We start from the raw sequence: 20,771 nt of genomic DNA, 5'->3' as shown, positions 1-20,771 counted from the left end.
ATTTGGAAAAGGCAGGGGTTTTAGCCAGCTGTTTTAATTCAGTTTGGGGCAGTAAGAGCCTTCATGACCTAAGCTGATCTCATGCAAACCTTTTTGCACCAATTTCTCTGTGTTGGTTGAACCACTACTATGCTGGTACATTGTTATACAGTGGGCAAGTTGCATTCCCTGAGAGTTTCTCTGGCTCCTCCGTTGCAGCAAGTTCTCCAGGGGCTTGCTTTGGGCCCTCCAGGCTCACAGGAAACTTCTGCCATCTTCTATATCTGTAATGGTCATCACTGTAAGAGCCAGAGGACTTCAGGGAGCCTTTGCTCATTCCACCACTGTGCTTTCCCTGTAGGGCTGCATGATTCAAGTCATTCATATCCTTATTTTTTTTTCCTTTGCCAAAGAAACTGAGTCCCTGGACACAGTCCTTCAGCCAGACTTGGGATGCTGACCTGCTGTGGCACTGCTGGGAGAGGACATGGTGCTTCTGGCACTTGTCTCTACCTATGCTAATGAAAATGAGCCTGGGCTGTGGTTTGTGGAGGTCACTGTAAAGGGCTCAGAGCTGGTTGTGATTAGTGAAGTATTGTAATGAGGGCCAGAGGGACATGAGTGCTGAGCCTTTGGCAGGACTGGCTTGTTTCCCTGTGGCCCCATCTGCAGTCGCAGCCTGATGTGGGGACCTTGCCTGCCCCTCACCTGCAAGGGTGTGTGGGGGGGACCTGCAGGTCAGGTGGCCCAGGAGCCTTAAAAGGAACCCTTGCAAGCTTCCTGTTGTGTGGATTCCTCAGCACTGCGATTCAGGGGGTCCTAGCGTCCCCCGTCAGGCTTCACTTTAGTTGAACATGCCGAGGAAGGGTCTTCAGGTGGTGAGTTGCCTCTCTTCCAGGTCAGGTTTCTTCAGGGTGGAAACTGTACTGCAGCATGGTAGCAAGGCTGCTTGGCTCGAATGGCAGCTCCAAATCTGCTGATGATTTTTGCTCAATGTGCTTTCCTTGCTTATGCTCTTCATGAACAATGGCATCAAAATTGCTCTGAGGCTCCCACTTGTATCACCCTGTGAAACAAGCCGGGGAGCTGCTTCACGGCCTCCTTCTTTTCTCCCCTGCTGAACTCAGGATTCCCGGATGCACAAGAAGACACTCAAACGCACCCGCAAGTTTGTGGTGGATGGAGTAGAGGTGAGTGTCACCACCTCGAAGATCATCAGCGAGGATGAGAAGAAGGATGAAGAGATGAGATTTCTCAGGCAAGTGGGTCACTAGGATGGAGGGAGGGTAGGGTGCCGAGCCGGGGCACAGTTTTCTTTTCTGCAAGCAAATCCAGGAGCGACCTGAAGTCCTCTCATTTTCTGTCTTGGTCCCACTTGGACAGGGCAACAGTCCAGTGTGGGCTTCACTTCTTTTAGCCTTTCCTTGGCTGGCAGAGGGCTTGCTGTACTGCGTAAGCTGAGCTCTGTTTGCATGCGAGGAATGAGGGATGCATCTTGAGGATAAGATGCAGCAAGGCTGTGACGAGGGAGGCTTGTGCTGTGGCTGGCTCTGTCCTCTGGGGATGACTGAATGTGTCTCCAGGGCAGTAGATGTGCTGGCTCAATGGAAATAAGCACAGAAATCTTCTCAAGATGTTCCTCTTCCTTTTGTTCTTGTATGTCCTCCGACTTCATTAACAGAAAGGCCAAGGGAGTTGTAAACTCCTTGAGCATCACTTAACATTCACGGGTGTATCCTCCCTGCTTAAACCTTTATGGCCCCTTTGCAGATCTTACAGCTTTCAAACCTCCATGACCTCTTCTCAGAAAGAGAAACTGCTCTTTCTAGCTCCGTTACTATCAGTAAGCAGCACTGAAATGAAAAGGCCCTTAAAATAATTAAAACACAAATTGTTTTACTTGATTCTAGGCTCCCTTGTGCTGCTCGGAGGGACTCTCTGAGAATATAACCTGTCTCAGGAACTATGTGTCCCTGTGGCAGCCTTATCCTAGGCCATAACATCAGATCTATGCAGAAGCTCATTAGCCACTCATTTTTGTGTGAGAAGTGCATATAACCCCAATAAAACACAGGGAGCGTGCATACTAGCATACAGGGAATTTCCAGGCACAGCTGCTTTCTCTTGGTCCACTCTCAGCTGTGGTGCCATCCCTGAAAAAAAGGTTCCTTTTTAATTTTTAATAGTGCCTGTTTCATCTGTGAGGTGGGGGAAGAGGCAGAGAGGCTTGGGTTGGAAAGCATTGAGTCCCTGAACACCTTTTGGGAGAAGTGGTTGTTCCCCTGGCACTAGCTAGCAGTGCAGTCAGCTCTTCTGGCATCTTGGTTTGCATTTAAGGGGCTTGTTTCTGGCTTTTTGGAACATGCCAATTGATTTGAAGGTGAGATCAGAAGAGAGCACATCATATTGCGCCAGTTGATTTAATGGGGCTTGAGTTTGTTTTGAAAGAAGAAATCGTTCCAAAGTGTTTGTCCCAGGAGAGCCCCCAGAGTGGGCTGTACTCGATGTTGTAAGGCTAGTGGACAGCAGCGGAGGTCACGGTGGGGATCCTGCACAGGGAAACTGCTGCTGCTGTTCCTATTGCATGGTACATCAGTGATTTCCAGCTCAACTGGGCACAAACAGGGCAAAAGGGCTCAAACGCAACCATCTGAGCAGGGACTGCCTTTTAGTGGATGTGAAGCTGGATGAGGGGAGCAACGCAATGTTGTGGTAGATAGGTCAGAATTTAGGAAAACCGCCCTTTCTGCCACCCAGGTGTGAGCAAGAATGGATGCCAGGCCAGAGCAGCGCCAGCTTGACCTGAGCTGTGATTTGAAGACCAGCGTGCACTAACCCAGCTGGCAGAATGGGTGTTTTGGGTGCTGGCTGGGTGAGCGGTGTCTGCAGAATCACCGTAGGAGCTTTGCCAGGGCTTGTTTGAGAAGCTGTGAATGCCAACAGGCCTTAACCTGTGAAAGCTGCTGGTTTTCCAACAGTTACCGTAATTAGCACCCTACTTCCTCGCGGTGCTCTGGTGTCATGGAGCTGGAGAGCACATCCGTCGCTTGGCACTTCCCTTCTGCCTGCGCTCAGAGCGAGTGGCAGGGCGCTACAGGGTGGCTCTGGGGCTTTCATTCTCTGCTGAAGTGCTCTGGTTATTGATTCTGCCCTCTCTGCTCAGGCACACGCCTCTGAACTTGACTGACTCTGTGTTTCTCTCTCCCCCTCTGTTTTAACCCTCTGCAGGCGCCAGGAGCTGCGGGAGCTGCGTCTCCTTCAGAAGGAGGAGCACCGAAACCAGGCCCAGCTCAACAGCAAACACCAGCTGCAGCTGGAGCAGATGCTCAGGCGCTTCGAGCAAGAAATGGCGGTATGTGGGCAGGGAAGAAGGAGAAGCTCCTGGGTATCGGCCGGTTTGACTTCTCCTCTGCAGATGCCCTGCAAACCCTCGCAGGGCGATGCTCTCTGGGTTGCAGCAGTCCTGGGGCATCATGTCTGGAGGGAGCAGGACTGCCAGGGAAACCCTTGGGGATTTGAGGCATGGGATGTGTTTGTGGAGGACAGAGGCTTTTGTGGGCATTACGCACATGCAGCCTGCAGCTTGGGGAGCGCTGACTGCCATTGCCTGGCGGGGTGTAGCAGGGGAAGGGTTGTTCTGGACTTTCCTTCTCTAATGATCTTTTCTTGTATGTCTGCTCATGGCTACTGTGAGAAACAGTTTACAATGCTGTTGTATTTCACAGAAAAAACCCTTTAAATAAGAAAGAAATGTGGCTAGCGTGTGACAGCAGGAAACCTGGCAAGTCTTTGAATGTAAATTGAATAAAGATAAACTGGGCTTACATACTTAGTCCCTCCATGGGCAGCTTCCGTTGAAGAAAAATAATTTTGTAGATAAGTCCCTTTAAAGCTTTCATGAGCCATCTTTTAAATACCTCTTTATGAATCCACCTAGCACGTGCGCCTGGTAACCCCAACCCCTCGCAGCAGGCTGGGAACCATCACACATTCGTGTGCTCTGTGGTATTTCTACAGACTTGACGTGCCACATCTGTGAATTCCCATCTTAGGGAGTCATTTCTCACTTGTGAGATTTATTCACCGTACAGTACAATGTGCAAAAGCCCCAAACTTGCTTCCTTTACCCTTTCCCTGGGGCACTTTGCAACCTGCTCTCATTGACAGCCGTGTGCTCCATCCCTGCAGCTCACAGGGAGGGACAGATTGGACATGAGGGTGCTGTCAGAGTGCAGTGCCTTCAAACTTGGAAATCCTTGTCTGCAGACAAGGTTATGCTTGAGCTTCACTGCCTGCTAATATTTGCCCGGGGCCGTGGGTCCCAGTGGGACATTGCAGATCAGGACATAAGCGGGAGAAAGGTTTGAAGTGCATCAGTGCTAGAACAAGTTCAAAAATGCTTCATGCTCACGCTAGAGCTGGCTCTGCCCTGTGTGCTTCGTGGGGTGTTATTTGGAAATTTCTTTCCTCTGTGTTTAATAAAGAGGCTCAATCCATGCAAGGGCAACCTCCCCACCCTTTTTTTTTTTTTCTTCTTTTTTTTTTTTCTTTTAACTTTTGGAAGGAAATGAAGCGGAGAGAAGGCTGAGGTTGACCTCTGTTCCCTTTCCGTACAGGCAAAGAAGAAGTTCTATGACACTGAACTGGAAAACCTTGAACGGCAGCAGAAGCAGCAGATTGAGAAGATGGAACAAGATCACTCGCTGCGCCGGCGGGAGGAGGCCAAGCGCATTCGCCTGGAGCAGGAGCGGGACCATGTCAAATTCCTGGAGCAGCTGAAGCAGATGAAAAAGGAGGTAACAATAGGGATACAATGGAAGAAAGCTGGTTTCCTGCATCTGTTTCTTCCAGGAAAGCTTCAGCATTTCTCCGTAACGGAACTTGGGAGGGATGCAGTTGTTGGTGTGTTAGCAGGAAGCTCTTGCTTTTCTTTGGTATATTTGGGTGTTGCCTGAGGTCCAACTGTTTAGTGACATTAGGTAGGGTTGTTCTTGGTCTAAAGTTACCTGCTGCTGAATCTTATTTCCATCCCCAAAGGTCAAGAACGAGGTTGAGAAGCTGCCACGGCATCAGCGCAAAGGGAACATGAAGGTGAAGATGGATGACTTCGCCCAGAGAAAACAAACCATGGTAAGGCTGAGGGAAGATTGCCGCAACTCCAAGACTGGGAAGTGCATAGTAGGCAGAAGCATCCTTCCTCCTTGAGGGACCGGCATTTTCTAAAACACCACCAGATGCTTCTCAAGTTGCAGCAGGAGGGCTCATGGTGGTACTGCTGTTTTCTTCCAGGAACAGGAGTTTTTGGCCAAGCAGAAGGAGGACCTGGAGCTAGCCATGAAGAATATAACCACCCAGAACAAAAGAGAGATCTGCGACAAGGAACGCGAGTGCCTGAACAAAAAGCAGCAGCTCATGAGAGGTGGGTGGCCAAGGCTGTAAAGGAGGAAAGCAAATGCTGTAACGATGGGTTTATCCAATGCTGGCTCTTCCCACGCAACAGGTGCTGTGACAGAGTTGCAAGCTGGCAGGATAGGATTTAGAAAAAACAGCCTTGCCAGATCCTGTCTAAATGTTTAACAATAATAATACTTAGCACTTTAATCTTCAAGGCGCTTTACAAATATGAACCAATTAGGCTTCATAATTGGAAGAAATTATTGTCCAATATGGTTTGCAACCAATTTCTCTTGGAAAACAAGAGGTGAACAATCGCCCCCCCCATCTGCTGCACTGCTCCTGTGCGTAGGGATTGCTTGTGCTTGGGATGCGTCACGTGCCCTAGCTGGGGGGCCAGGGTGGGTTGTCTCCTGACCCTTCTCTCTTCCTCAGACCGGGAGGCGTGCATCTGGGATCTCGAAGAGCATCAGCAACAGGAGAAACACCAGCTTGTCAAGCAGCAGCTAAAGGACCAGTATTTCCTCCAGAGGCATGAGTTGCTCCGGAAGCATGAGAAGGTGAAGAGCTAGCACCTTCCTCGCCGGTGCTGGTCAGCAGGGTGCCTGGGTGTCCCCAAAAGGGATGTTTCCCTTCCAGGCTCTAAGTGGGTAAGGGTGGGTTAGGAGTAAGGGACTTGGTCATTATTAGTGAAAAGGGAACAGAATAACACTTGGGTCAGCCTGCTTGCTTGGGACATGTGTTCTGTGCTGTGTGCCTTTAACGTACAAGAAGCAATTGTGAATTTCAGGGGCTTTTCTGGAAATCTGTCACTGTCCAGTATGTGGGATGGTGGATTCCCAGAGCAGCGAGTGAAGACTGGCACATCTTGCAGTTGTTTCTGCTTCCTTCTAGCCCCCTTCTCCTCTGCTTTCACAGCACGTTCAGTAGCTGCCCTCACCTCTTGTCCCCTCAGAGCTGTCTCTCACCAGCCACCTCCGTGCAACTCCCAAGTCTGCTCTCCAGCTCTCTTTGGTCTCCTCAGCACTTTCTTGTTGGCCTGAGCTGTCTCACCTCCTCTGACAGCTTTTCCTCTGCCGTTGCAGGAGAGGGAGCAAATGCAGCGATACAACCAGCGCATGTTAGAGCAGCTGAAAATTCGGCAGCAGCAGGAGAAAGCCCGGCTCCCCAAAATCCAGCGGAGCGAAGGGAAGACGCGCATGGCCATGTACAAGAAGAGCCTTCACATCCACTCCAGCGGGAGTGCATCTGAGCAGCGGGAGAAGATAAAACAGGTCAGGGCCTGCAAAGGGCACCAGGGTTGAGGCTTGGCTTGGGGCTGAAGTACTTCACTGGCCCAATGGCAGAAGGGAAGTTGGAAAAAGGCAACTGTTCCTAAATTTCTAAGCCACTGCACGGAGTCGGAGGTCTTTGCTTTTGTAGCATCAGGTGTGGTTTTCAGCACTGCTTCCATCATGACTAGTGTTGGGAAGCATCCTCAGGGCTCTTCTTTCTTTCCTATATAATAGTGCAAGCTGGTCAGTCTCTTAACCAGCTTCAGTGATCAGAGCCACGCTGCCTACACAGGCACCTGCTTTTCTCTTCCAGTTTGCTCAGCAGGAAGAGAAGAGGCAAAAAGCAGAGCGGCTGCACCAGCAGCAGAAGCATGAGACGCAGATGAAGGACATGCAGGCCCAGTGTGAGAGCAACACGAATGAGCTCCAGCAGCTGCAGGTACCTGTCCCTTGTGGCTCGGCCTCTTGGAGCTGCCTGTGCACTGTTTCTGTTCCAGCACAGGGAACATGTCATAAGAAGTGGCTGCAGAGGACTGTCAGTGAACTAGAACTGATGTTCCCTTGCTCTACCTTGAGAGATTTTTGTGTCTGTGTCTAAACGTGCCCTGGAGCTCAGAGCTCTGATTGCTCTGGCTGATGCAAGTCCTGTTTTACAGTCCCAGCTGCTTAATGGGTGTTCTATTTTGTGATTTGTGTTCAGAATGAGAAGTGTCACCTCTTGATTGAGCATGAAACCCAGAAGCTTAAGTCCCTGGATGAGAACCACAACCAGCACATGAAGGAGTGGCGGGACAAGCTGAGGCCACGGAAGAAGGTAGTGCCTCCTCGGCATGAGCAGGGTGTCCTGCTTGGCTGGCTGGAGGGAACAGTGTCTGTAGCTCCAGTACAATCTCAAATACATGTCTTGTGTGTGTTCCCTTCTGCTTAAGGCCCTGGAGGATGAGTTGAACCAGAAGAAGCGTGAGCAGGAGATGTTCTTCAACCTGAGTGAGGAGGCAGATGGACAGACCCCAGCATCCCCAACCAAACACGCCAAGTTCGTCCCGTTCAGCTCTGCAGAGAGCTCGTAACGCCTCGCAGCTGGCAGGCCACCAGCTGGTACTTGCTGTGTCCTCCTGGGCTGCAGGTGGGCAGCTTGGACTTGGAAGACCCTCTCAGCAGCCTATTCTCACAAAAGCACCCTCCTGTCCCCTCGCTTTGTCTGGGATAAACGTGGCCTCTGTCCTGCACTGGGGGATGCTGACTGGAAGTTTTGGTGGCTTTTCCAGGAGCTGGCCTGCTCAGCACAGCTCCAGGCTGGGAAGCTGGACAGGACCCTTTCTGCGATCGTACTTGCACTGTTAGCTGGATGTGTTGCCTTTATGTGGGCCTGGTGCTCCACCGGGCTTGTCAGCTCAGACTGAAGCACTAACTGCTCTGAACAGGAGAAACAGGTGATGGCTCCTGCCCTCTGCTCAGGGGTTATCTGCCTCTCTGCTGTGACTGCTCCTCCTGTAAGGACTAGTCTGGGGCAGAGCAGCTTTGGCATTGTCTTTGGCTAACCTTGGCCTTGTGGTCCCCCAGCACTTGCCTTAGATTTACTTCTATCTCCTGTGGCCCTTTTTTGCTCAAGGGGGAGAGAGTGATTTGGATTTTTTTGCCTTTGAGGAAGGAGGGTTGGGTTTTTTGTTTCCTCTTCCTCCCTGTACAGACTATGCAGCAAAGGGACCGGCTGGATGTCCTTCCAAAGATGCTTCTGCTGCTTCATTTGCTGTGATTGCTGGCACCACAGTCCCTCTGGCACCTAGCTAACTCTATCTTATCAGAGACTGGACTATGGCATAATTAAACTGTTCAGCTGGCTGCAGGCTTTTGTCTCTTGAAGAAGTGGATGTGTATGTGCAGAGGGGGAGGTTTGTAACGGTGCTCATTGACACATTGAGGTATCGGTCACAGTCATGTGCCTTCTGGTAAGGACAAGTGAGGGGCCGAAAGGTGTTATTGCCAGAGCTCTCATGATCACACATGTGCTTGAGATTTTTTTTTTTTAAATGCTATATATGTGTGGGCCATGTGGGTCAGCTAGCTTGGTCACTCTGCAGTCAGAGTTATGGGCTGCAGAGCATCATTTGGAAGGAATAAAGGAGTCTTGAAACATGGAATGCAAGGGAAGAGGAGATGCAAAGACAGGTCACGATGGCATGTTACTCTCAGCATCGCTTTCTCCACTGATGTCTCATCTCCTTACGATGTGTCACAGTTTCTTGGATGATTCTCCTGGCTTTCAGGTTGGGGTCACGCTGCAGAAAGGACAGAGCAGCGGCAGGTCCAGCCCTCTGTCCTTTCTGCCCCGTGGTGATGTGTCTCAGTTGGGCTGCCTTCTTCCACCTGCACAAGGCAGTGCTTGGCTGAGCTGCGGGGTAGGACTCAGAGCACAGATGTGGGTGGGGGGACAGAGATCTCACTGGGCAGCACCTTCTTCTTTACACAACCAAAAGGTATAAGGTAGCACTTAAGTTTTTCTCTATGTTGATTTCTGGACAGCATTGTTTGTTTTAGGCCTGCTTCCCTAGCAAGAAAAAATGTTTCTGCTTACAAAAAAAAAAGTTATTTTAAAGTCTCATATATTGATTTAGAGACATACTGGCATTTCAGGAAAAGGTGGTATGTGGTGTGCTACGCTTCTAGGTACCTAGCTGAGGGAATCAGCCCCCAGGCCTTTAATACCTCTTTATGTGAGTGCATTTAGTATCCATTTAGAGTTCATAATACATATTTATAAGCTTCCTGCAAACTAGCAAGACTACATCCATTTGGGCCATTCCAAGTTTCTTCTGAATCCACACCATTAATGTCTCTATTAATAAACATAGCCTAGATGGACATCTAAGGGCTGGCACCCTTTGCAAGCAGACTGCAGAGCAGCTTGTCAGTTAACTAGTTTGTTTTCCTAGGAAGACTGCCTGTCCCATCTCCAAAAGCATTGGCTGTGCCTTTCAGATATGATAGGACCTGGTTGGGAGCTGATGTGAAATAAATGAATGCAGAGGGTTGTTCCTGAACCAGGACACTGCTGGTTTGAGCCTTCTAATTACATTAGAAATGTGTTCTACCAGCCCCAGCGGTTTTGTTCCTGGTCCCATTGGGGTCAGGCTGAAGCTATTCTATGAAATGGTTGTCACAGAAATCAGTACCCGGTGCCTGTCCTTCATGTGTTACATGTGACTTGCAGAAAGATGTCCTGCAGCATACTGTTCATAACATACCTTCTGCAGCTGAAGGGCGATGCTGCCTCCGACTGCTGCCTTGCACCAGCCCAGGGAGTGTCAGCTCTCTCTGGGTATTGTGCAGCCATGAGGAAGGAGACTATTTCTGGGGACTGTTAAAGAGCTGATGTGATGCCCCCATGGTAAATTGGTTCTCCCTTTCTCTAGCTTATTTGCAGCCTGGAGCTAGCAACGTAGTTTGCTTTTGCTAACAGAGGGTGGGAATGGTTTTGTCCCCTGCCCTTTCCCTATTCCCTGTACCCTCTCCAGGTGTGCCGGGGCTCTAGTACCATGTCCCTCTCCTAGAGGAGGGCAGGGGAGCAGATCTTCTGATTGTTGTGTTTACAGGGTGGTTATATTTTTTCCTCCTTTCAAAAGAGGATGTTTTTGTTGTTTCCTGTTCAGAAGGAACCATGAATAAACCCAGCTTGTTTTTGAGGGGAGATGAGATGCCATTTTTAAAAATGTGGCTTTGAATAAAAAGGTTTTTTAAAATATTTTTCAAAGTGTCATCAGTGGGGCCACCACTATGATGTAAAGACCCTTCTAATAAAGTAACAGACTGAGAAACCTGGGCACGTGTGTGATTTCCTGCCTGATCACTGGCTGTGGCCTCAGACCACCTTTGCTTCTAGTCTGGGTTCTGCTGACTTACAAAAACCTCCAGAGCCAGTTCTGGCATGTGAACCTTGCAAGGCTGAACTCCCAGTTCTTTAAAATAGAGCTAGTGGCTTCAGAAACACTTCTGCTGCAGCTCAGCAGCAATCACATCTTTGCTAGGGAGCTGAAACTCTTGGTAGACCTTAAGTGAAGCAGCAGTTGCCCTAATGACTTCGCTGTGTGTTAAAATAGTGCTCGGCTGACCCTGCTTGGTGAAGAGGGAGTATTGCAGCCTGTCCTCTGAAGAGCGCAAACCCCTTAGGCATGGCTTTTTCCTTCCTTTTTAACTAGCTTGCCTGGCTTTAACAGGACATCTCAGACAAATGCCTCAGCTCCATTGCTTTGGTGGGACAAGAAGGTCCTAGTGATGCCTCCCTGTCTCCTCCCACACTGTCTTCAGCTGAGGAGCACTTGGATCCTGGGGATGTGTTATCAGGCCAAGATAGAAATCACGTCTTCCCCTGTCAGTGCAGGGGTGGGGGGACCTCTGCTTGCTCCCTTGGGTTCCTCAGAAAAGCTCCCACCACCTCTGTAACCAACCACAGGGCCTGTGTGATCTTTGTTTTCCACTCAGAGATTTTTACCTGCCACTTAAGTTATGATTTCTTTTATCCAGATGCCCTACGCCAAGCAAGGACATACGGTGTGCAAGGGCGGCTTTGACATGAGACCATGGAGCTGGTGTGGTTTTCCCCTCATTTTTGGAAGGCTGCTGCAGAGTCTGCCAACTTCTGCCTTGGGTTTCACACTGGAAATGACCTTGCTACCTGTGTCCACCCTAGTTAGGTAATATTGCAGGCTCTGAGTTCAGATGTGATGTGCTGAAAGGGAGAGGGAGTTGGTGCTGTAAGTTGTTGCTGGTGGGGTTTTAAACAAGTAGCACTGTGGTGAGAGAAGGACAAGAGCAATGCATGAGGGTGCTTCTCTCTTTCCTCCGTGAGATAGTAAGAAATGAAGTAGCTGAGGACACGTAATTAGCCATCTCCTTCGTTTACATGTATCAGGACTGCACTGTCTCCTGGGACACACTGGTCAAAAATGGCCTCACTCAGTGTATCCCAGTGAAGCAGAGGATCTCATGGGAGTATTTAACTTCATCTGCATGTCCTTGGCAGTGCCTGAGGGGAGCTTCAACTGTGAGGATACACAGTACTTTCCACATGTATTTATAAGTATTCCAGAAATAACTGCTATCTACCATTCTGCCCTGGTGCAATGCTGAAAACAGAGCAAAAGTAAAAATCTTTCTTAATTTTTAAAAATAGAGATGACAGCCCTGAAAAGTTACCGGTGCTGCAGCAGCTGTAGCATTCTCAGCTCTCCTCATTACCTCCTCTGCACATTGTGTCCTGTCATGTCTGAGCTGCAAGCTCCTCTGAGCTGCCCAAAGGCTTTTGCAGCGTTCTGCTGTGATGGGGATGATGAAACTTTTTGGGGGGGGGGAACAAAAGCAGGGTAGGCAGGGAGAGTGATGGAGCTGGGGCTTGTGCCTCACTGCCTTCCTCCTGTGGCTGTATCTGCTCTCCCTGCCTTGCTGCAGGCCAGGTAGAGGTGAGCGCTACCGTAGGCACGTCCTTCAAAAGCCATCTGCACCCTGTTAAGCCAAGTGCTGTTGCATGTTCTCCTGCTGCACTGACCACTGGTTTAATTTTCCAAATGCCAAACTACCCAGGGCTGGAGCAAGCCAAGTCTCTCCAGAGGCTGGTGGCTCTGCCTTGCTGATGGGGTTTGTTGTTGCCCCTCTCCTGGGTGGGATGGGGCTGGGTGACAGGGACACCCTTGCCCTGGCACCCCTGCTGCCCTCACAAGCACCCACTGGGACTCCCCTGGGCCTGGTTTCCAGGCTTGCACGGGATGCAGGGGTGATGTTTGCTCTTCTTTCTCTTGTTCACTAGATGGCACGCACACCAAAACAGCGGCCCTGGGCCCCAGGGCCTGGCTGAGCCTGCACAAGCGCAGAGCCGGGGCTGAGCTGTCCTGTTGCACTGAAATGTTTGCTCACTCTTCTTCATGGATTCATCATTCCCTGTGGCACTCTTTTCACCAGATCTCTGCTTCTCATCGGAATTTTCCTGGGTTCCCCTGCCCGCTGGCACGTGTGGGCCCGGACAGCCTCCCCCATCTGAGGGCTGAGTATCCCCTCCATGGGGTCGTCTTCTCTCTACTGCCATACCTGTGTGCGGGATGGGTGCAGCCTGCTGCCAGGCTGACTGTGACGGGTGGCATCCACACCACACAGCTCAAACCTGCAATACTGTGGTCAAAGGAGTGGAAAATCGTTCCTGGTGGTGGATAAGAATGAGTGCAATCCAGCCCTGGTGATACGGTGGGTAACCACTGCTCTGCTGGGCTTCGGCTTTGCCCTCTGTTGTGGTAGGAGCATCATTTTTGACTAATCTTTGTGAGGGAGCTCAGGGAAGATGGATGCATTTGTCCTGTACATAGAGGAGGACTGGGAACATTTAGCCCCCTGGGGTCCCTTAGCAAATGCTTGGCAGTTTCCTTGATAAATTACTGAGGTGCAGGAGAGACGAGTTGTACATCTCCACAGCCAGCTTCCTGGCGTGCCTCCCTCGGGAGGAGATCAGGTCGGCTTGCAAAGCCACGCTCTGCTCATCTCAACAGTTCTCATCAGACTCGTTAATTAAACGTAGGAGCCATTTTGCCATGTTAGCTGTGATTGTCTCCAACCTCTGCTTGTTCCTGGGTGCTCATGAGCTGTCAGGTGGTGCCCAGTGCTGTCAGGGTCCAGGAGCAATGGAGTCACTTCAGCAGGTTATGGTGCTGGGGTAAGCCGACGACGATAGTCAAGTGCTTCCAGTTGATTTTGTGCAGTCGCTTGGCTCTCTGCCAGTGTTTGTAGGCCTGGAGTGGGTTTACGCTGGAAGACATGGATAAAACAACCCCCTGTGTGTGACAAGCTGGCTGTCTGATACACATGATTTACACCAGATATAAAGGAACGGCCTGACAGCCCAGCAGCGTGTGGCAGTCATGGGGCCACATCCAGGGCAGTACGCAGAAAGGAGCTGTAAGGGTAAAGGCAGGAGACCAGAATCTGGTCCCTGGAGCAGGTAGGTCCAAAATGCTGTGAGAGCTCATTCATACATCCTCCTTTTGCTTTCTGTGTCACACATATCCATGTGGGGACCTTGTGGCACAGTGAAATCGATTTATCAGCAAAGGAATGCCCAAAGGTTTTGTGCACCCCTGAGAACGGGAGGTGGCCACAAAGCTTCCCCCAGCAAAGCACTGTCTGTATTCCTCTGGGCTGTGCAGGGTCCTGCATGTGGGGGGTGTTGCAGCTGGTGGCACCTGGGACTCCAGCTCTTCATCAGCTGCTTGCCCAGCATCCCCACCATCCTACACCATCTCTCTGTGCTGCAGCTATCACTGCTTCTAAAGCTAGACCAAATAAATAAATCTGGCAAGAAAAGACAGTTTAGCCTCTTCATGGATGCTGTACCTATAGGTCAAACTACTCTCTGAATTGCATGCTCTCGATTTGCTCTTCCCAGGTGGGTTTTTTAATTAATTTTTTTCTCCTGCAGACTGATCCTAGGGTTCATGGGTAGTGAGTCCAAGGTGTCTTGATGGTGGACTTTGTGTTAATGCACAGATGGACTGGGCAGCAAGATGATCAATCTGGCTATGTTGTTTTCAATGCATGAGGGGTTTAGGGTCAGTCTGTGCACTCCTGTAAAACCAAATTACCAGATCTCATCAGACCAGCTCTGCACGCACGTGACCAGTGTCCCGAGCACTGTCACCCTCTCCCCGGATGCCTGGCAGTCCCACAGTCACTGCTAACGAGAACAAACCAGCACCCGAAGCAAGAGGGACGGCTGCAGCCATAGCATTTGTAACTCAGTTGCCTCACTTAATTCCCTTCACCTTGCAATTTATCATCTATTGCGTTTTGTTTAGCGCGTTTCTGCTTCTTTTTGTGGCTTGCATATCCAATTACCTGCTTCTGTTATCCCGGTGATCTCCTCGCCTGGCCTTTCAATCCTCAGCTCTTCAGGTTACTTCCTTCTCTGCATTGCTCAGTTGTAGTGCCCTCAGCTGCCCTCTACCTTGGTTTCTCCTTTCAGCATGTCAAGACCAGTAATTGTTTCATTCCTCTCTTAATACACTTTCTCTGGTGTTGCATATCTCCTCAATGTACGCTTACTCTCACCAACATTATGCGCAGCTGCTTTGGATGTTTTCCTGACCATCCTTTGGAGGATTTGTGCATCTTTCAGGGCTTTTAAAACCAGTAAAACTCTATCTGCCCATGCCTGGGCACTCCACACAACATCAAAAGCTGCAGTTCTGCTGCCTGTTATTGCTCTCCCAGGCTTTGACTCTTGATTAGCACTTCAAGGTCCAGCTCTGGCATCGCTCATGAATGTCAGGGCTTTCCTGGTGGGAGAAAGAAGGGAGGGCTCTCAGGGCCTCTCCACAACCTCCTGCCCACCTGCCTTCAACACGTGTCTGACTGAGTGACATCAGGGCTGGGGACAGTAGGGGAATGATGTGCAGCTGGTCCACAAGTAAACCATCCCTGTGGTGGCATGCCAGCAGGCATCAGGGAGGTCACCCCAGCGATGGGGTGTCCCCTTCAGACAGCCTAGCATCCTTCCTGCAGCCATCTCTCCAGGGGCACAGTGGTCTCAGGCTTAGCTGAGTGGGAGGAGGATGAAGATGAGCCCTTTGGGAGGGCAAGGGGAGCAATAAAGCCCTGACAACCTGCCTGCACCTCCATGATTCTCCGGGGTGGTTGTAGCAAAGTTAACAGTGTAAAAAGGAGCCACATTTAAGGAGCTGCTAAGGAGTGAGATGAGTTGTTTATGATTAAATTAAATTCATATGAAAACTAATGACCTGCCAGTGCGAGCTTTGGGTAACTTTATAATGTAATTAAAAGCCCAAAGGGGAAGAGAGCCGTGGTTATGCCACATGATGAGGAGCTGCTGGGAAGTTGGATGCTGTGGGTGGCACTGATGTAGAGAAGCGCCCAGTATCTGCCTTATCTCCTCTGCTGCCCCAAGGGCAGAGCTGGGCACCGAGCGTGGCACGAAGGGGTGGGCTGCCAGGGAGGAGAGGTGGGGTGCGGTGGGTCAGCTTCCAGGGGTATGTGGGTCGTCCTGGAAGTTCAAATGATCTGACCATACCAACATCCAACAAAGCCGCCTCTTTCTGCTCATTTCATTTCCCAGATCCTTTAGGGATGCGGCTGTTGGTGACCAACTCAGCACTGCCATGGGGGCCGTTGTTAGGGAACACGAGCAGGGAGAAGAATCGAAGCCTGGCGATGGAGCCCACGCACAGGCCCACCATGCTCGGCAAGACGGGCAAGCCCGGAGCCCCTGCGGCCCCACAGCCCGCTCCCCAGGGAGGGCAAACAGCCAGCTGCCCCCTCAGAAAAGCCCTTGCCCTCTCCAGACAAACAGCCGGGTTGCCTTCCAGTCTCCACCTCGGGGTGGGGGGGGCCGCGGGGCGGGGCACCCCCTGACAGCGGCCACGCGTGGGGTGGACACGGACACGCGTGGGGCGGGCGGCGCCCGTCGCCCCTTTAAGCAGGCGGTGGCGGGGCCGCCCCGCCGGCCGGGATAGGCCGGGGCGGGCCGGGGCCGCCTCCCGCCCCCGGCAGCGGGCGGGCGGCTCGGCGGGGCTCGGCGCGGCGCTGCAGGCTCCGGTCCCGGCTGCGTGCGCCAGTGCCTCCCCCAGCGCCGCCGCCGCCGCTCCCCGCCGGGCTGCGAGGGGCAGAGGCAGAGGCATAGGCATGCCCAGGCGCAGCATCGCGGAGGTGAAGGTGCTGGACGTGCAGAAGCGGCGCATCCCCAACAAGCACTATGTGAGTGGCGCGGCTCCGCTCGGCTCGGGGCGCTCCGCTCCGCAGCGCCCGGCCCTGGGCAAACAAAGGCCGGGCGCTGCCGGCCCGCGGGCGGCCCCGCTCCCCCACGGCTGCCCCGGCCCCGGGCGGGAGGGAGGAGGGTGCAGCGCTGCCGGGTTTGTCGCTCCCACTCCCGGCGTCTCCCGTGGGGGTCACCCGGTGCCCCCCTGCCCGCGGGGGGACGCGCTGGCTCTTCCCCCCAGACTCGTGCTGCTGGGGGGCAGCGCCGGTGGGGACCCCGTGCGGGCCCGCCGGGGGGGGCGCCGGGAGGTGCCCGTGGGGAGCCGCGGGCGGGATGTTGCCGGAGGGTGTCCTAGGGCAGCACGTACCCGGGACGAGGAGGCGTCGTCTCCGGGCACCACCGAGAAGTGCCTCTGCTCTAGTGAGGGAGCAGCGTTAGGCAGAGGGGCCCCGAGACCCGTTGGCTGCCGAGCCCCGGTGCAAGGGACCCCCTGCGCCTTCCTTCTGCTCCTGGGAGATGTTCCCTCATGTCCCCTGCACCCCCTCTGCGTGAGCTGCCCAGGGAGCGCGTTCCTGCACGCTCCAGGGCATCTTCCGAACTGTTGTGGGTTTGTGTTTCTGAAGGGGTTGGGCTTTTTCTTTTTTTTTTTTTTTTATTATTATTTAAACTTTGGTGTGCTTCCAGGCATCTGTGGAGACCTTGTGGGTGAATCTTGGCAACAACCGTAAAACAAAAGACCAAAATGTTCTCCCCACCCCGTTCGCCTCAGATCGGGGTGACCCACTGACACACTCTTTGTGGCGCATTTGAGTTGTGAGGATGTGGGACATCAGGGGCTTCTCTGGGTCACCCTGGCTGGCTTGTGGCAGTGAGCAACAGTCAGAGGAAGACAGAGGACAGGCCAGCTCTAGCCGGGAAGAAGGGGAGGGTAAAGGGGACTGTTACCCTCTCCTTGCATCCAGGAATGTGATGTGGCTGCTGCCGCCTGACCCCTTATCACCCCTCCTTCCTCTCCTGCCCTGCCTGCGGCTTTATCAGCCCTGGCTGAGCCTGGCCCCAGCTCCAGACGTGCCCCCCTTCCTGTCGTGTCCATCCCAGAGTTACTCATCATAGCTGGGTTATGCATCCGATCTGGAGGAGCGTGTACGTGAGGAGGTTTGCTGAGCTGTGTACGCTTCTGTTTGTCTTGGCGGATCTCTTGCACCACCGTCAGGTCCCGTAACGGGGCTCGGATGGGGTCGCCTGCAGCGGCTCCTCTGCTCTCCCTTCTGGGTGTTCCCATTCCCTTTCTGAGGCTGGGGGCTCCTTGCACCCATCCAGATCTGCGTCCCCGCGGCTGGGACATGCACACTAAGTGCCAGGCACCATCCCTCCTTGCCTTCCACCATGAGAGGGGAGGCAGGTGGAGTTGGGCATAGCACAAATAATCCCTGTGAGGCTGGAAAACTGGGACAGAGGTGCTTTCTAAAAAGAGAGATGCGTGGTGGGCAGCTGAGTGGGTGCACCAGAGCAGAAGCTCCTGCGGCGGTGGGAGAGGGTGGCTTCACACAGCTCATGACAGCCAGCTGTGCAGCTCGGCCGCCTGCTCCCTCCTCAGCCAGCCGCTCAAGTCCTCTGCCTCTAACCTTTCCCTGTACTTGTTTTGGACAGAAACCCGGCAGTGTGAGCCAGCGGGGCTGAGCCCAGGGAGGGGCAGGCAGCTTGCAGGCAGCAGCCTCCCCGGGGCAGCGCTGGAGTGAATGGGAGCACTCGCCTTGTTTGAGGGAATCAATAGGAACTAGGCAGATTCACAAAGCCAGTTAATTATATGGAATCAAAACCTTCTTTTCTTTTTTTTTTCCTTCCTCCTCCTGCAAAGAGAGAGAGGAGGGGCAGCAAATAGCGGCTGAGTCATCTTACTTTAGACTGTATATGCTGGCACGCTGCAAATCCGAGTCGACCACAAAGTGTACGTGTTAAACCTTTGCTCTCTGGATTCTCGTTGCCGAGCATAAATGTGCTCTCCATCCCCTGGGGCAGCCGCTCGCTGTCCTGGGGAGGGGGGCTGGAGGAGCATGCCAGCTCTTCTTCACGGTGCCTGTGCGCCAGCCTGACCGGAGGGTGACCCATAGGGCTCGGGCTTGGCCTCCTCTTGGCATCGACGAGAGGCTTTTCTTAGCCGGACAAAGGTGCAGTTGTGTTGGCTGCAGTGAGGCCACAGCAGAAAGTCGTGAATTCCAGTTTCCCAGAAAAGTGAGATCAAGCCAGTGTTTCAGAGTCCTTATTGATGCGAGTGGTGGGGAGGGGCTGTAGGAAAGGCCAGCTCTATTCAGGCCAGCGTGGTTCACCCATCACCTTGGTAATTGATTCAATAAGAGTTGTGTTGCCCAGGACAAAAACTTGTGCTTATTTGCAGCTCTGATTTGAAGCAGGAGACACAATATTCCCCCATGCTGTGGGGCTCAGGCTGGGCAAGGACCCAGCAAGGTGCTGGATAGGGTTTGGGTAGCTGGGTGCCAGCTCAAACCTGTGCTGAGCTGAGTGTTGGGGTTTAGCTGGGGACCCAAACGCAGCCCCATGCCCTTGAACGTGTGTGTGCACCCATGAATGGCCCTGGTTGAAATCCTGGTGCAAGAGACTGTCAGTCCGGCATGCTACTGACTTGCTGCTCCTCACAGCGTGTCTGGTGGCTGTGGTCACCTGGGAGGATACACCAGGACAACAGTGCAGTTGTCCCATCTCCTGTCTGTCCTCCTTACCCTGGTGACAGCCCAGTACCTGACCTGAGGGCAGGAGGAACTGAGTGGGTTGTCCAAAGGAAACCCTGACGTGTTTAAAGTTATTTGGGAGATGGGGAAAACGGGAACAGCCTCTTGATGGCTCTTGTCATCAATGAGGTGTTAAACCCTTTGGTGGGTACCGCAGTGAGCCCTGCTGGCAGGGGCCAGGCTAAATCGCAGTTAGTGGCGGGCGCTCTCCCCGTGCGTGCTTTTCTCCTTGCAGTCAGCCCTGTGCTCCTGGAAGGCCCTTGCTGCTGTGGCGGTGGCATGGTGCGAGGCCGACACGGCTGCCACGTTCTTATCAAACCAATTCTGCTCACACACGTGGAAGGGCCGAGAGGGGAGGGATAACCCAGCTTCTTGCTCTGAGTGATAGCAGCCTTGGATTTGTCCTGCCAGCTGTGAAACCATACCACGCTGTATTGCGGTGGCACCTCTCCTGGGCTGCTAACCCCGGCTGCTTCAGCTGCCGCTGCTGTCTTTAAGCTTTTTTCATGGGCGGTACCTGGAAGGGGCCGCGATAAATGATCCTTTTGCAGGTGTTCATTGCAGGATGCACTGCTCCGATCCTGTCGAGAGAGAACAACAGAGCTCGGGATCTCAGCAGCCCATGGTTCAAGTGAAGAAGGGACTCCTATCCTTCAGGCAGTGGCTGGAGGGTCACCCTGCAGTGACATTTCCCATACAATCCTACGTTAAGTCATTACAGCTCATGCCCCTCGGGGACGCAGCCGATGAGGGCTCCAGGGCCATACTGCAAATCTGAAAAGGCAAAGTCCAAGAGCAAAGTTTAAAAATAATCATTCTGGGCGACAGAGTAGCGGACTGTCATTTCTATGGTCTGGCCAAGTCTCAGATTCTGATAAATGAATGTTTATTCAGAAAAGACCCAAAACAAAGCCATAGTTGAAACGGACTAAGTTTTCCTTTAAAGGACTTCACAGTGAATCTTTTTATAGTTTTGTGTTTGTTATTCCCTAGTAGAAGTCCCTAAAATAAAGCTTTTCCTTACTAAATCCAGATTTTAGTTGGTTTTTTGCCCCTAGGCAAGTTTCAGGAGCTTTCGTTTTAATACAGCTGCAGTTCATTTGTGTTGTTCTGTGCATTAATAACAATGTCATTGAATTGCATCTTCATTTCTACAATCCTGTCCACCAAGAACACTTCCATAGTTCATATAGTTTTAAATAGTTGCTCCAGAGCATAAACCAGAATTATATATATATACATCTGACAGGAAAGGAAGAGCAGCATGCTGTTTGGTTGTGTTAGTTTATTGGGAAATTTGGACTATGCTCTTGCAGGACTTCCTTTCCCAGCCTCCATGCCCACACGTATCACTTTGAAAAATGGAAATTTAAACAAAGTGTGCAGCATACATTTATTTTTGCAAGCTGACTTAACAAGATTGCAAGCTTTAAACAAGGTGAATACCTGTGCATGTTGAGCCACCTCATTAGTGGGAGCTGCCTTGCAAAAGTAATTAGTGTGTGTTGGAATCTGGTACCTAGATGATGGTATCTATAGATATTTTAAAACAAGTCTGATAAAAAACACACTCAAAAAGTAAATGTGTTATATTTTTAACGTGGAGTTTGTGATGTGATGGTAGGTGTT

General features: G+C 52.0%; 2 protein-coding genes across 3 annotated transcripts in view; both read left to right on the top strand.

The window, feature by feature from the left end:
- Positions 1-10,462, top strand: part of STK10 (serine/threonine kinase 10) — a 51,753-nt gene extending 41,291 nt beyond the window's left edge. For both annotated transcript variants that reach the window (XM_068409465.1, XM_068409466.1), the window contains 10 exons: positions 1,107-1,237; positions 3,208-3,331; positions 4,596-4,775; positions 5,017-5,109; positions 5,269-5,398; positions 5,809-5,933; positions 6,459-6,647; positions 6,961-7,086; positions 7,348-7,461; positions 7,577-10,462. In XM_068409465.1, coding sequence (XP_068265566.1) covers positions 1,107-1,237; positions 3,208-3,331; positions 4,596-4,775; positions 5,017-5,109; positions 5,269-5,398; positions 5,809-5,933; positions 6,459-6,647; positions 6,961-7,086; positions 7,348-7,461; positions 7,577-7,717 — 1,353 coding nt within the window. In that variant the 3' untranslated portion in view covers positions 7,718-10,462. The remainder of the gene's footprint in view (positions 1-1,106; positions 1,238-3,207; positions 3,332-4,595; positions 4,776-5,016; positions 5,110-5,268; positions 5,399-5,808; positions 5,934-6,458; positions 6,648-6,960; positions 7,087-7,347; positions 7,462-7,576) is intronic.
- Positions 10,463-16,322: 5,860 nt separating this feature from the next.
- SH3PXD2B (SH3 and PX domains 2B) overlaps positions 16,323-20,771 on the top strand; it is a 79,471-nt gene continuing 75,022 nt past the window's right edge. The window contains exon 1 of the mRNA XM_068408775.1: positions 16,323-16,394. Coding sequence (XP_068264876.1) covers positions 16,323-16,394 — 72 coding nt within the window. The remainder of the gene's footprint in view (positions 16,395-20,771) is intronic.

This window comes from Nyctibius grandis, chromosome 10 (genome assembly GCF_013368605.1).
Source record: "Nyctibius grandis isolate bNycGra1 chromosome 10, bNycGra1.pri, whole genome shotgun sequence".
NCBI lineage: Eukaryota > Metazoa > Chordata > Aves > Nyctibiiformes > Nyctibiidae > Nyctibius > Nyctibius grandis.
Note: the sequence above shows the minus strand (reverse complement) of the source record. Positions and strands in the feature narration are given on the sequence as shown.